The sequence below is a fragment of the Pseudophryne corroboree genome, chromosome 4, assembly GCF_028390025.1.
Source record: "Pseudophryne corroboree isolate aPseCor3 chromosome 4, aPseCor3.hap2, whole genome shotgun sequence".
Classification (NCBI taxonomy): Eukaryota; Metazoa; Chordata; class Amphibia; order Anura; family Myobatrachidae; genus Pseudophryne; species Pseudophryne corroboree.
Genome location: NC_086447.1, coordinates 921365420 through 921379042, shown reverse-complemented (window position 1 = coordinate 921379042; position 13623 = coordinate 921365420). Strand labels below are relative to the sequence as shown.

At 47.0% G+C, this 13623-nt stretch overlaps 1 protein-coding gene across 5 annotated transcripts in view; it reads right to left on the bottom strand.

Moving 5' to 3' along the window:
- Positions 1-6755: 6755 nt before the first annotated feature.
- TP53BP2 (tumor protein p53 binding protein 2) overlaps positions 6756-13623 on the bottom strand; it is an 86213-nt gene continuing 79345 nt past the window's right edge. For all 5 annotated transcript variants that reach the window (XM_063919012.1, XM_063919011.1, XM_063919014.1 and 2 more), the window contains exon 19: positions 6756-7382. In XM_063919012.1, the coding sequence (XP_063775082.1) occupies positions 7341-7382 (42 nt within the window). In that variant the 3' untranslated portion in view covers positions 6756-7340. The remainder of the gene's footprint in view (positions 7383-13623) is intronic.

The following is a 13623-nucleotide window of genomic DNA, read 5'->3' as shown; positions in this document are numbered from 1 at the left end:
GGAACTCTTCAGACAGCTGGGGACGTCCCAAAGATACTCTGATGGGCGGGACTGCTGTCCAAAGGCTGCAGAACCAAACGTCCAAACCTGATATCCCTAGACGCAGACGTATCAAATTTGAAGTATCGAGTGAACGTGTGTGCTGATGACCACGTTGCCGCTCTACAAAGTTGGGTAATGGAGGCTTCTGAAGCCGCCGCCCATGAAGCACCCACTGATCTGGTGGTATGAGCACCTACCCAAAATGGGACCCTCTTACCACTAGAGATACAAGTCTGTCTGATGGTAAATCGTATCTATCTGGCTAGAGTCTGTTTAGAAGCGGGCCAACCCTTCTTGGACCCATCATACAGAACAAACAAAGAGTCAGACTTTCTAATAGAGGTCGTAGCCTGTACGTAAATTCTTAAGGCTCTGAGCACATCCAAAGACAAGTCCCCTTCCGCAAATCCCTGGAAGGAGGGTACCACAATAGGCTGGTTAATGTGGAAACCCGAAACCACTTTAGGGAGAAACTCTGCTTTTGTACGGAACTCCATTCTGTGCTCATGAAAAACGTGGAAGGGACTTTTACACGACAGAGCTCCCAACTCTGAGACCCTTCTTGCTGATGCCAAAGCTTAGAGCAGGGTAACTTTCCAGGATATATATATTTAAGATCTGCTTTCTCCAAAGGCTCAAACTGCGAATTTCAAAAATTCGAGCACTAACTTTAGATCCCACAGAGCCGTGGGAGGGCAAAAAAGTTGTTGCATCCTCAGCACACCTTGTAAAAATGTCTGAACCTCCTGTAAGGACGCCAGATGTTGTTGAAACAGAATAGAGAGGGCCGAGACTTGTACCTTCAAGGATCCCAACCTTAGACCTTCATCTAAACCATTTGAGAAACCGCAAAAGTCTATTAAGGCGGAACTCCCTGGAATTCCATCGCTTAGACTGACACGAGTCCATATCTTTTTTACATATTCTGTAGTAATGTGCAGCCGTGTCTAGTTTCCTTGCAGCTAACATGGTAGGAATAGCCGATTTCGGAATACACTGTCTCTTAGAATCCTAACCACACCGTCAAACGTAGACGTTCGGGTCTGGGTGAAGGAATGGGCCTTGTGACAAGAGGTCTGCCCTCTGAGGCAGCCTCCAAGGATCTTCCGCCAGGAGTCAGAGTATAAACTTCTGCGAGGCCAATCTGGTGCTATTAAAATCTCCCACGCTCTTTCCGGTTTCACCTTCTTTAACACTCTCGGTAAAAAGGGAAACAGCGGAAAGATGTACACCAGATCGTATGGCCAGGGTATCGCCAGCGCGGCCACCACCTCTGCTGCTGTATCCCGTGTCCTGGCTACATGCCTTTGTAACTGATGGTTGTTTCGAGAGGCCATTAAGTCTATCTGCGGTAGACCCCACCTTCGTACTACTGCCTCGAAAACCTGTGGGTGTAGACACCACTCTTTTGGATGCATATCTTGGCGACTGAGGTAGTCTGCTTCCCAATTTTCTACCCCTGGAATGAAGACTGCTGACAGGATTACGTTGCGCTTTTCTGTCCACGACAGGATCCTTGTGGCCTCTTTTAAAGCCATGCGGCTCTTTGTTCCTCCCTGATGGTTTATGTAAGCCGCTGCCGTCACATTGTCCTACTGTACTCTCACATGTTGAGCACTCACAAGATCCTCTGCCAGAAGTAGTGCATTGTAAATGGCTCTTAGTTGCAGAATATTTATTGGAAAACTGCTCTCCTGCGGTGACCATCCTCCCTGAAACTGATGGTTTTCTAGTACAGCTCCCCATCCTCTGAGACTGGCATCTGTTGTCAGAATCTTCCAATCCCAAACCTCTTTCCCGCCGCTAGATTCTTGTGGACCAACCACCAAATCAATGAGGTCCTGGCCTGGGGCGACAAGTGAATCCTTCGGTGGAGAAGTCAATGCTTGCCTGCCCCCTGAGCAATAAGATACATCTGAAAAGGTCTGGAATGAAGCCTGCCGTATTGGATTTTAGAACTTTTAAATTGAGGATTGTCCTGACAGACCCATCCGGTTTTGGCACTACAAAAATAATTCAATAAAATCCCGTTCCTCTTTGAGAAGTAGGGACAGGCATAATTACTTCCGTTTGAAGTAACATTTGAATCGCTGTATCTAATGCTCTCGCTTTCTGAGGACACCGGGGAAGGCCTGTTGTAAAGAACTGACTGTGAGGGCGTTGTAGAAACTCGATTTGGTATCCCTGGGAGATAATATTGTTGACCCAGACATCTGGTGAGGTTTCGGCAAAGGTGTCCCGAAACCTTTCCAACCGTGCGCCCACCATAGGAGACCGTCATGCCAGCAGGTTTAGGATCCTGCTTCTGGACTGGGAACGGCCTCTACCTCTGTTTCCACGAGCTTGACCACCAAAACCTCTTTCTCTAGCTCGAAAGAATTGAGACCTAAATGAATTGAACACCACACCAGAATAATTTCTTTTGACAGGTGGCGTGGTTCTAGGATACGTGGTAGGCAGAAAAGTGGATTTCTCCGCTGTTGCCTGGGAAATCCACTTGTCTAATTCCGGACTAAATAAAGTCTCTCCTACAAAGGAAATCACCTCCACTGCCTTCTTGGAATCAGAATCCAATTGCCATCCTTCTGGCCAATATGGCCGAAGCAGAAATGCGTGATGCTCTTCTGCTAGCATCCTTTGTAGCTTGGCAAATGTATGTGGCCGACTCACGGATATGCTCCGCTAGTCTATTTCCTCTTGGCTGTTACCTTCCTCTATAGCCTGAACAACATGACCAGCCCATGCTACAATAGCCTTGGACACCCATGCACTAATAATTGCGGGCCTGTGTGATACTCCAGCAGCCGCAAAGATAGATTTTAATGCCGTATCCAACTTACGATCTGACACATCCTTTAGTGTAGTCATGTTTGGTATCGGCAATATTGTCTTTTTTGACAGTCTTGCCAGGGAGGCGTCCACAATCTGCGGGACCTCCCACTTGGACATGACACTCTTGGGTAGTGGGTAATTAGCCGTAAACTTTTTGGGAATCTGGAAGCGTTTATCAGGCTGCTTCCATGCCTCTCCCATTTGATCCTGGAGAGTCTGAGGAACTGCGGTCTCTGAGATTCAAATAAATCAAAGACCTCAGGTTCCTTAACTACTTCTTCCTTGAAGTTAAGGACCTGCTTTACCTCCTCATTAACGGAAGCTAATCCCTTGACATCAGCGTCCTCCTGAGGACTGACATCCATGATTTGCTCCACTGACTGTCCCTCATCCTCGTCTTCTATGAGACCCTCCTCCTCTTCCCGTAGGATAGGGAGTGGTCTCTTTTACCGCGTTACGCATTCTTTTCTACTTGTGCGGACAAAGTAATTCTAATTAGAAATTCCTCCATACCTTTGGAAAACCCTGCTGCCCATTCTAAATGTTGCTTGCGGGATTCCACCATTTCTTTAGAAATATCTGCTAGGGCACTTTCCCATGACGCAGACGGACCACTGCTCTCGGGTTGAGCGTCAATTCCTAAACATGTGTCGCACACCCTGGAACTGCCTTTTAACATTAGTGCTCTTTTTAACACATTTTGAGCACACATAGCAGGTCTTTGTGGTTGGTGCTTTTGACATGTTAAAACATACAAACACACACCACTCAGCAGCAAATTTCTTGGTCACATCATAGTCACTCCTGCCACCGTACTTCTGCACGGAGCCTCTTCCAGCTCAGCTAACCTCATCCCGCACCCGGGAACCTGATCAGCGGCTCTCCCCCATCTACCCGATTCTTTTCTACTTCTGCGTGCCGTCAAGCCGCCGGGTCTCCGCAGTGACCCCAGCGGCTCCCATGCGCCCGCTCCGGAGCCTCCGGTCCCACCGCGGCCGGACCTCCTACAGCCCCAGCAGCGTGTGTATCACTAACGCGGCTGATCTCTGCGTGGCTGCTACAGGGAATAACTCACTGCAGGGATAGACGGTCACTTTGCTGCCGAGCGCCTAATCTTTACCTCAGTGATTACACACTCTGCTCCTGCTGCTGATGAACAATCTCCTGAGAGAGAGAGGCCGACCCCTTCAAACAGGATCTCGTCTCTCTTGCACCTTGGAGACTTTGCCCCCTTTCAGATAGGTTTGTTTGGCTCCAGACAGAATTATTTTAAAAATTAAATCTTTAGTGGAGCAGCAGCTTCTTTCCTGTGCTGCACCTCCAGCACAATTTTTCAAACTGAGGGATTATGGGGTGTGAAGGGGGAGGAGCCAACTGTGCATAAATTTGTTCTTTAGATTGTGCTACCTCCGGTCTGCATACTTCACACCCCAGCTGTATGAGGAGTTCCAGTGTCCCCTAGTGGATGAAAGAGAGATCCCTAAAAACTTGTTTGGCGCATGCGTTATGCAGTGTATATACACAACAGCAGTTGTGATGGAGACGCACTGTATCGGCAATCGCTATTTACACTCAGAGATGGTTTGTTGAATGGATGCGTTATGTGAGCCTAGATACTTAATAGCTCACATTGGAGGCCAAACTCTTACAAAGAATTTACACCCAGCGAAGATTGCTGCGAACGTCACTAAATATTCTAATTATTTTACAGCATTTGGGGCTGTCCGCAGATGCCTTACTATGCTTGGACCCTGGGAAGGGCAGAAGCTGCAGTAACAGAGGGTTATATACAGTACACTCTACTACAAGATGTGTATATTGCAATTTCTAACATAAGGATAGAAACATTTTAATGAAGTTTTCCATCATAAAAACAAAGGGCCCAATTCAGACCTGATTGCAACAGAAAACTTTCTAATGGGTAAAACCATGTGCAGTGCAGGTGGGGCAGATGTAACATGTGCAGAGAGAGTTAGATGTGGGTGGGGTGTGTTCAAACTGAAATCTAAATTGCAGTGTAAAAAATAAAGCAGCCAGTATTTACCCTGCACAGAAACAAAATAACCCATCCAAATTGAACTCTCTCTGCACATGTTACATCTGCCCCCCCTGCAGTGCACATGGTTTTGCCCATTAGAAAGAAAGTTTGCTTTTGCCATCAGGTCTGACTTAGGCCCAAAGCACAGTACCTGACAACAATCAGGTCAGGCTGTTTAGATTTAGACAAAGTGTTCCTGCTTGATTATATTGAAATTTACTACAGAGAGCATTTTTCTAATACCTGAGACATGGATTAGGGAGCCCTATATACTGGATATATCGTTTTAATAGCATGCGAACCTCTACACTGCACTAGGTAAATTTACAGTATTTGTACTAAGACATTTCTATAATAAGTTCTGCTTACACTGTGGATATCTGTATCCTGTATTTGTTGAATAGTACCACAATATTTCGCTATTACCTCCACAAGAAGATAATACATCACGTAATCAATAGGTCGTTATTTGTTGTGGTACCGCAAATTCTTGGGATATATGTAACACTACCCAAAGGATCCACATGAAACACTGGGTGTGATTTTATGAATTGTGGCTGTGACTTACGGATTTACTACATTGGTATTTTCAACTATAATTAGCTGAAGTGCCGATAGTTGATTCTTACTGATGTTATCTAATTGATTAACACTTAATCAGCCACACTACCCCATAATCCTTATGAAATTGTGGGTTGGAAAGTTGCTTGTCGCATAGATGATCCCTAACTTTGATACCATCAATTATGAGTTACATCTAAATTAATTGCATTTATCTCCCAACGTGATATTATTATTCCACACGAAAATTTGGGTGTGGTTTTAGGTCATTTATGTGTATATGTCAATGTCTTTGTCTTGGTTTGTGGTATAGTATTTTAATAATAAGAAATCAGTTATATTTTATTTTAAAAAAATTCAATGAGTGCCCCCCCAAAAAATAAGTTTCTTTTTCTCCTGTGTACTATTGATTGATAATCTACTCTCAGGGGTGCACCTCCACGGTTCCGGTATGAATGGTCGACCATGTTATGGTCGACAGTCATTAGGTCGACCACTATTGGTCGACATTGACATGGTCGACATGGACACATGAAAATGTCCGACACGTGAAAGGTCGACACATGAAAAGATCGACATGAGTTTTTTAACTTTTTTTGGTGTCGTTTTTTTCGTAACGTGACTGGGAACCCCAATTAGTGCACGGCGTCCCCTCTTCGCTCGGCACAGATTACCGTTCCAATCGTAGTCCACATGGATCGTAAAGTATGGAAAAGTTCCCCAAAAGAAAAAAAAGTTACTCATGTCGACCTTTTCATGTGTCGACCTTTCATGTGTCGACCAATAGTGGTCAACCATAACATGGTCGACCATGTGAACGGATACCCACCTCCACCTGAGTCATTTATGAAACCCTTTTCGGAGGGATAATATTTTAGACTATTGTGGTTTAATAATTCATTGGTTGTCACAACCGTATCATTTAATTCCTACTACCTGTGCTCAAGTTTCTCTTGTCCTCTTACCCTGACCGTACATTCCCCCTTATTAAAGCTAACAATCAGGTCATGGGAAAATTAATTGGTAACTCAACCACCAATCTATAGCCTTGCATGGAGTTTGTTAGTGTCCATGTATGGGAAGTTCAAGTGGAAAAGGGGTCAACATCTGTTTAGAATGTTTCTAACAAGCCCAATAGTAAGAGTGGGACTCGCTGGCGACCCCCGTAGATCTGAAGAACAGATGATCTCATCAAGCTGTATGTAAACCCTAATATCGGTGCATCTCCCACAGGAGCCCACCTTGCGGCAGGTATAGTCCCTGAAATCACTTCCAATCAACATTTTACACATCACAACTTGAAGTTTTTTATTAAAATCTCTTTTCCTTTCAAGTTTACACAGTAGTTCTAAGCTACATATTTTTTTTTAAAATAAGGAAAAATATAAATATAAAACAATGTTTTAGTAAAATACTAAAAATATCTAGATGGCCACAAAAATGTATACGCTTCGTATTAGTGATCACAAAAATAAAATGACTCATGAGTCAACATTCATAGAAAGTGGTCCATACGCGGACCGATGGAGAAACAGCCTCCGGGCTCTACTCCGACGCAGGAATGTCCAAGGGCGCAGATCTAGGAATGAGCCCCAGTCACTAACGGATGATGAATGTAAAGGCTGCGCAGGTGGCGTCGTGCGTCAGTGGCCGTTTAGGACAGTTTACAGACGCAGGCGCTGTTGCGAGTCCGTTCAGCAGCGGTAATCCAATACATGGTTTGTGTATATATGTGCAGATGCAGTGACTGCCGCAGTCCTTCATTAGTTTGGCAAACGTACTTTGTTTCCTCACGACACTACGTTCTAGGTGTTTCTGGGAAGGCCGAACTGCTGCTTCTCACCAGCCGCTCTTCCCAAACCAGGATTTACGCCAAAGTTCTTTGTCTTTGTTTAATTCTTGGGTAGAGCTGCAGAAAAAAAAAAAAAAAAAAAGATATAAATATTATAAAATTTATAGATCAGTTCTAACACTCAAAAAACACAAGAAAAACTTTTGTGGGGACTCAATGGGATGGGTGCGGGGTGTTGTTCCCGGAACGTCACTTTGTCTTCATCACAATGCAAGTTTTGTTTCACCCAGCCAGAGAGGTGCGCAGGAAAACTTGCGATGCTCTGCGGTACCGTGATGAATGTCAGCACATCGCCAGTAGCTGAATACCCCTCCTCATACCCCTTTCACACAAAAATCCAAGTCAGAATAATGAGCACGGTTTTGCCCCGTGTTGATACCTCTTTCACACAGTGGCAAGGACCCGGGAAAAATATGATTTATCAGTGGTTCTGGTGACCATTGCTAGACAATTAGGCAGACCTCTCATCTTCGTTTACACTCTTAATACCCCTTTCTCTAACGTCCTAGTGGATGCTGGGGACTCCGAAAGGACCATGGGGAATAGCGGCTCCGCAGGAGACTGGGCACAAAAGTAAAAAGCTTTAGGACTACCTGGTGTGCACTGGCTCCTCCCCCTATGACCCTCCTCCAAGCCTCAGTTAGATTTTTGTGCCCGAACGAGACGGGTGCAGGCTAAGGGGCTCTCCTGAGCTGCTTAGTGTAAAAGTTTAAAGTAGGTTTTTTATTTTCAGTGAGACCTGCTGGCAACAGGCTCACTGCACCGAGGGACTAAGGGGAGAAGAAGCGAACTCACCTGCGTGCAGAGTGGATTGGGCTTCTTAGGCTACTGGACATTAGCTCCAGAGGGACGATCACAGGCCCAGCCATGGATGGGTCCCGGAGCCGCGCCGCCGGCCCCCTTACAGAGCCAGAAGAGTTAAGAGGTCCGGAAAATCGGCGGCAGAAGACGTCCTGTCTTCAATAAGGTAGCGCACAGCACCGCAGCTGTGCGCCATTGCTCTCAGCACACTTCACACTCCGGTCACTGAGGGTGCAGGGCGCTGGGGGGGGGCGCCCTGAGACGCAATAAAAAACCTTTTTTTGGCAAAAAATACATCACATATAGCTCCTGGGCTATATGGATGCATTTAACCCCTGCCAATTTTTCCATTAAAAAGCGGGAGAAAGGCCGCCGTGAAGGGGGCGGAGCCTATCTCCTCAGCACACTGGCGCCATTTTTTCCTCACAGCTCCGTTGGAGGAAGGCTCCCTGACTCTCCCCTGCAGTCCTGCACTACAGAAACAGGGTAAAACAAGAGAGGGGGGGCACTAAATTGGCATATTAATATATACAGCAGCTATATTAGGGAAAAACACTTATATAAGGTTGTCCCTATACATTATATATAGCGCTCTGGTGTGTGCTGGCAAACTCTCCCTCTGTCTCCCCAAAGGGCTAGTGGGGTCCTGTCCTCTATCAGAGCATTCCCTGTGTGTGTGTGCTGTGTGTCGGTACGCTGTGTCGACATGTATGAGGAGGAAAATGGTGTGGAGGCGGAGCAATTGCCTGTGTTAGTGATGTCACCCCCTAGGGAGTCGACACCTGACTGGATGGTCTTATGGAAAGAATTACGTGATAGTGTCGGCACTTTACAAAAGACTGTTGACGACATGAGACAGCCGGCAAATCAGTTAATACCTGTACAGGCGTCTCAAACACCGTCAGTGGCTATAAAACGCCCGTTACCTCAGGTCGATACAGACACTGACACGGACACTGACTCCAGTGTCGACGGTGAGGAAACAAACGTATTTTCCAGTAGGGCCACACGTTACATGATCACGGCAATGAAGGAGGTTTTGAACATTTCTGATACTACAAGTACCACAAAAAAGGGTATTATGTGGGGTGTGAAAAAACTACCCGTAGTTTTTCCTGAATCAGATGAATTAAATGAGGTGTGTGATGAAGCGTGGGTTTCCCCCGATAAAAAACTGCTAATTTCTAAAAAATTATTGGCATTATACCCTTTCCCGCCAGAGGTTAGGGCGCGTTGGGAAACACCCCCTAGAGTGGATAAGGCGCTCACACGCTTATCAAAACAAGTGGCGTTACCGTCTCCTGATACGGCCGCCCTCAAGGAACCAGCTGATAGGAAGCTGGAAAATATCCTAAAAAGTATATACACACATACTGGTATTATACTGCGACCAGCAATCGCCTCAGCCTGGATGTGCAGTGCTGGGGTAGCTTGGTCGGATTCCCTGACTGAAAATATTGATACCCTGGAAAGGGACAATATATTATTGACTATAGAGCATTTAAAGGATGCATTTCTATATATGCGTGATGCACAGAGGGATATTTGCACTCTGGCATCAAGAGTAAGTGCGATGTCCATTTCTGCCAGAAGAGGGTTATGGACGCGACAGTGGTCAGGTGATGCGGATTCCAAACGGCATATGGAAGTATTCCCGTATAAAGGGGAGGAGTTATTTGGGGTCGGTCTATCGGACCTGGTGGCCACGGCAACGGCTGGGAAATCCACCTTTTTACCCCAAGTCACCTCACAGCAGAAAAAGATACCGTCTTTTCAGGCTCAGTCCTTTCGTCCCCATAAAGGCAAGCGGGCAAAAGGCCACTCATATCTGCCCCGGGGCAGAGGAAGGGGAAAAAGACTGCAGCAGACAGCCTCTTCCCACGAACAGAAGCCCTCCCCCGCTTCTGCCAAGTCCTCAGCATGACGCTGGGGCCTTACAAGCGGACTCGGGCAAGACGGTGGGGGCCCGTCTCAAGAATTTCAGCGCGCAGTGGGCTCACTCGCAAGTGGACCCCTGGATCCTGCAGGTAGTATCTCAGGGGTACAAATTGGAATTCGAGACGTCTCCCCCTCGCCGGTTCCTGAAGTCTGCTTTACCAACGTCTCCCCCCGACAGGGAGGCGGTATTGGAAGCCATTCACAAGCTGTATTCCCAGCAAGTGATAATCAAGGTACCCTTCCTACAACAGGGAAAGGGGTATTATTCCACGCTGTTTGTGGTACCGAAGCCGGACGGCTCGGTGAGACCCATTTTAAATCTGAAATCCTTGAACACTTACATAAAAAGGTTCAAGTTCAAGATGGAGTCACTCAGAGCAGTGATAGCGAACCTGGAAGAAGGGGACTATATGGTGTCTCTGGACATCAAGGATGCTTACCTCCATGTCCCAATTTGCCCTTCTCACCAAGGGTACCTCAGGTTTGTGGTACAGAACTGTCACTATCAGTTTCAGACGCTGCCGTTTGGATTGTCCACGGCACCCCGGGTCTTTACCAAGGTAATGGCCGAAATGATGATTCTTCTTCGAAGAAAAGGCGTCTTAATTATCCCTTACTTGGACGATCTCCTGATAAGGGCAAGGTCCAGAGAACAGTTAGAGGTCGGAGTAGCACTATCTCAAGTAGTACTACGACAGCACGGATGGATTCTAAATATTCCAAAATCGCAGCTGATTCCGACGACATGTCTGCTGTTCCTAGGAATGATTCTGGACACAGTACAGAAAAAGGTGTTTCTCCCGGAAGAGAAAGCCAGGGAGTAATCCGACCTAGTCAGGAACCTGCTAAGACCAGGCCAAGTGTCAGTACATCAATGCACAAGGGTCCTGGGAAAGATGGTGGCTTCTTACGAAGCGATTCCATTCGGCAGATTCCACGCAAGAACTTTTCAGTGGGATCTGCTGGACAAATGGTCCAGATCGCATCTTCAAATGCATCAGCGGATAACCCTGTCTCCAAGGACAAGGGTGTCTCTCCTGTGGTGGTTACAGAGTGCTCATCTCCTAGAGGGCCGCAGATTCGGCATTCAGGATTGGGTCCTGGTGACCACGGATGCCAGCCTGAGGGGCTGGGGAGCAGTCACACAGGGAAGAAATTTCCAGGGCTTGTGGTCAAGCATGGAAACGTCACTTCACATAAATATCCTGGCACTCAGGGCCATTTATAATGCCCTAAGTCAGGCAAGACCTCTGCTTCAGGGTCAGCCGGTGTTGATCCAGTCGGACAACATCACGGCAGTTGCCCACGTAAACAGACAGGGCGGCACAAGAAGCAGGAGGGCAATGACGGAAGTGGCAAGGATTCTTCGCTGGGCGGAAAATCATGTGATAGCACTGTCAGCAGTGTTCATTCCGGGGGTGGACAACTGGGAAGCAGACTTCCTCAGCAGACACGATCTTCACCCGGGGGAGTGGGGACTTCACCCAGAAGTCTTCCACATGATTGTGAACCGTTGGGAAAAACCAAAAGGTGGACATGATGGCGTCCCGCCTCAACAAAAAACTGGACAGATATTGCGCCAGGTCAAGGGACCCTCAGGCAATAGCTGTGGACGCTCTGGTAACACCGTGGGTGTACCAGTCAGTGTATGTGTTCCCTCCTCTTCCTCTCATACCAAAAGTACTGAGAATCATAAGAAGGAGAGGAGTAAAGACTATACTCGTGGCTCCGGATTGGCCAAGAAGGACTTGGTACCCGGAAATTCAAGAGATGCTCACGGAAGACCCGTGGCCTCTACCTCTAAGAAAGGACCTGCACCAGCAGGGACCATGTCTGTTCCAAGACTTACCGCGGCTGCGTTTGACGGCATGGCGGTTGAACGCCGGATCCTGAAGGAAAAAGGCATTCCGGATGAAGTCATCCCTACCCTGATCAAAGCCAGGAAGGATGTGACCGTACAACATTATCACCGTATTTGGCGAAAATATGTTGCGTGGTGCGAGGCCAGGAAGGCCCCCTACAGAGGAATTTCAACTGGGTCGATTCCTGCATTTCCTGCAAACAGGACTGTCTATAGGCCTAAAATTAGGGTCCATTAAGGTTCAAATTTCGGCCCTGTCAATATTCTTCCAAAAAGAACTAGCTTCTGTTCCTGAAGTTCAGACGTTTGTCAAGGGAGTACTGCATATACAGCCTCCTTTTGTGCCTCCAGTGGCACCTTGGGATCTCAATGTAGTTTTGGGGTTCCTAAAATCACATTGGTTTGAACTAGTGATGAGCGGATTCGGTTTTACTCGGTTCTCAAAACGGCATCTTATTGGCTCACGGATGTCACGTGTTTTGGATAGCCAATAAGATGCCGTTTTGAGAACCGAGTAAAACCGAACCTCGCTCATCACTAGTTTGAACCACTCACCACTGTGGACTTAAAATATCTCACATGGAAAGTGGTAATGCTGTTAGCCCTGGCTTCAGCCAGGCGTGTTTCAGAATTGGCGGCTTTATCCTATAAAAGCCCTTACCTAATTTTTCATACGGACAGGGCAGAATTGAGGACTCGTCCTCAATTTCTCCCTAAGGTGGTTTCAGCATTTCACTTAAACCAGCCTATTGTGGTGCCTGCGGCTACTAGGGACTTGGAGGATTCCAAGTTACTGGACGTAGTCAGGGCCCTGAAAATATATGTTTCCAGGACGGTTGGAGTCAGAAAATCTGACTCGCTGTTTATCCTGTATGCACCCAACAAGTTGGGTGCTCCTAAGCAGACTATTGCTCGTTGGATTTGTAGTACAATTCAGCTTGCACATTCTGTGGCAGGCCTGCCACAGCCAAAATCTGTAAAAGCCCATTCCACAAGGAAAGTGGGCTCATCTTGGGCGGCTGCCCGAGGGGTCTCGGCTTTACAACTTTGCCGAGCAGCTACTTGGTCAGGGGCAAACACGTTTGCTAAATTCTACAAATTTGATACCCTGGCTGAGGAGGACCTGGAGTTCTCTCATTCGGTGCTGCAGAGTCATCCGCACTCTCCCGCCCGTTTGGGAGCTTTGGTATAATCCCCATGGTCCTTTCGGAGTCCCCAGCATCCACTAGGACGTTAGAGAAAATAAGAATTTACTTACCGATAATTCTATTTCTCGTAGTCCGTAGTGGATGCTGGGCGCCCATCCCAAGTGCGGATTGTCTGCATTACTTGTACATAGTTATTGTTACAAAAATCGGGTTATTGTTGTTGTGAGCCATCTTTTCAGAGGCTCCTTCTGTTATCATGCTGTTAACTGGGTTCAGATCACAAGTTGTACGGTGTGATTGGTGTGGCTGGTAAGAGTCTTACCCGGGATTCAAAATCCTTCCTTATTGTGTACGCTCGTCCGGGCACAGTATCCTAACTGAGGCTTGGAGGAGGGGCATAGGGGGAGGAGCCAGTGCACACCAGGTAGTCCTAAAGCTTTTTACTTTTGTGCCCAGTCTCCTGCGGAGCCGCTATTCCCCATGGTCCTTTCTGAGTCCCCAGCATCCACTACGGACTATGAGAAATAGAATTATCGGTAAGTAAATTCTT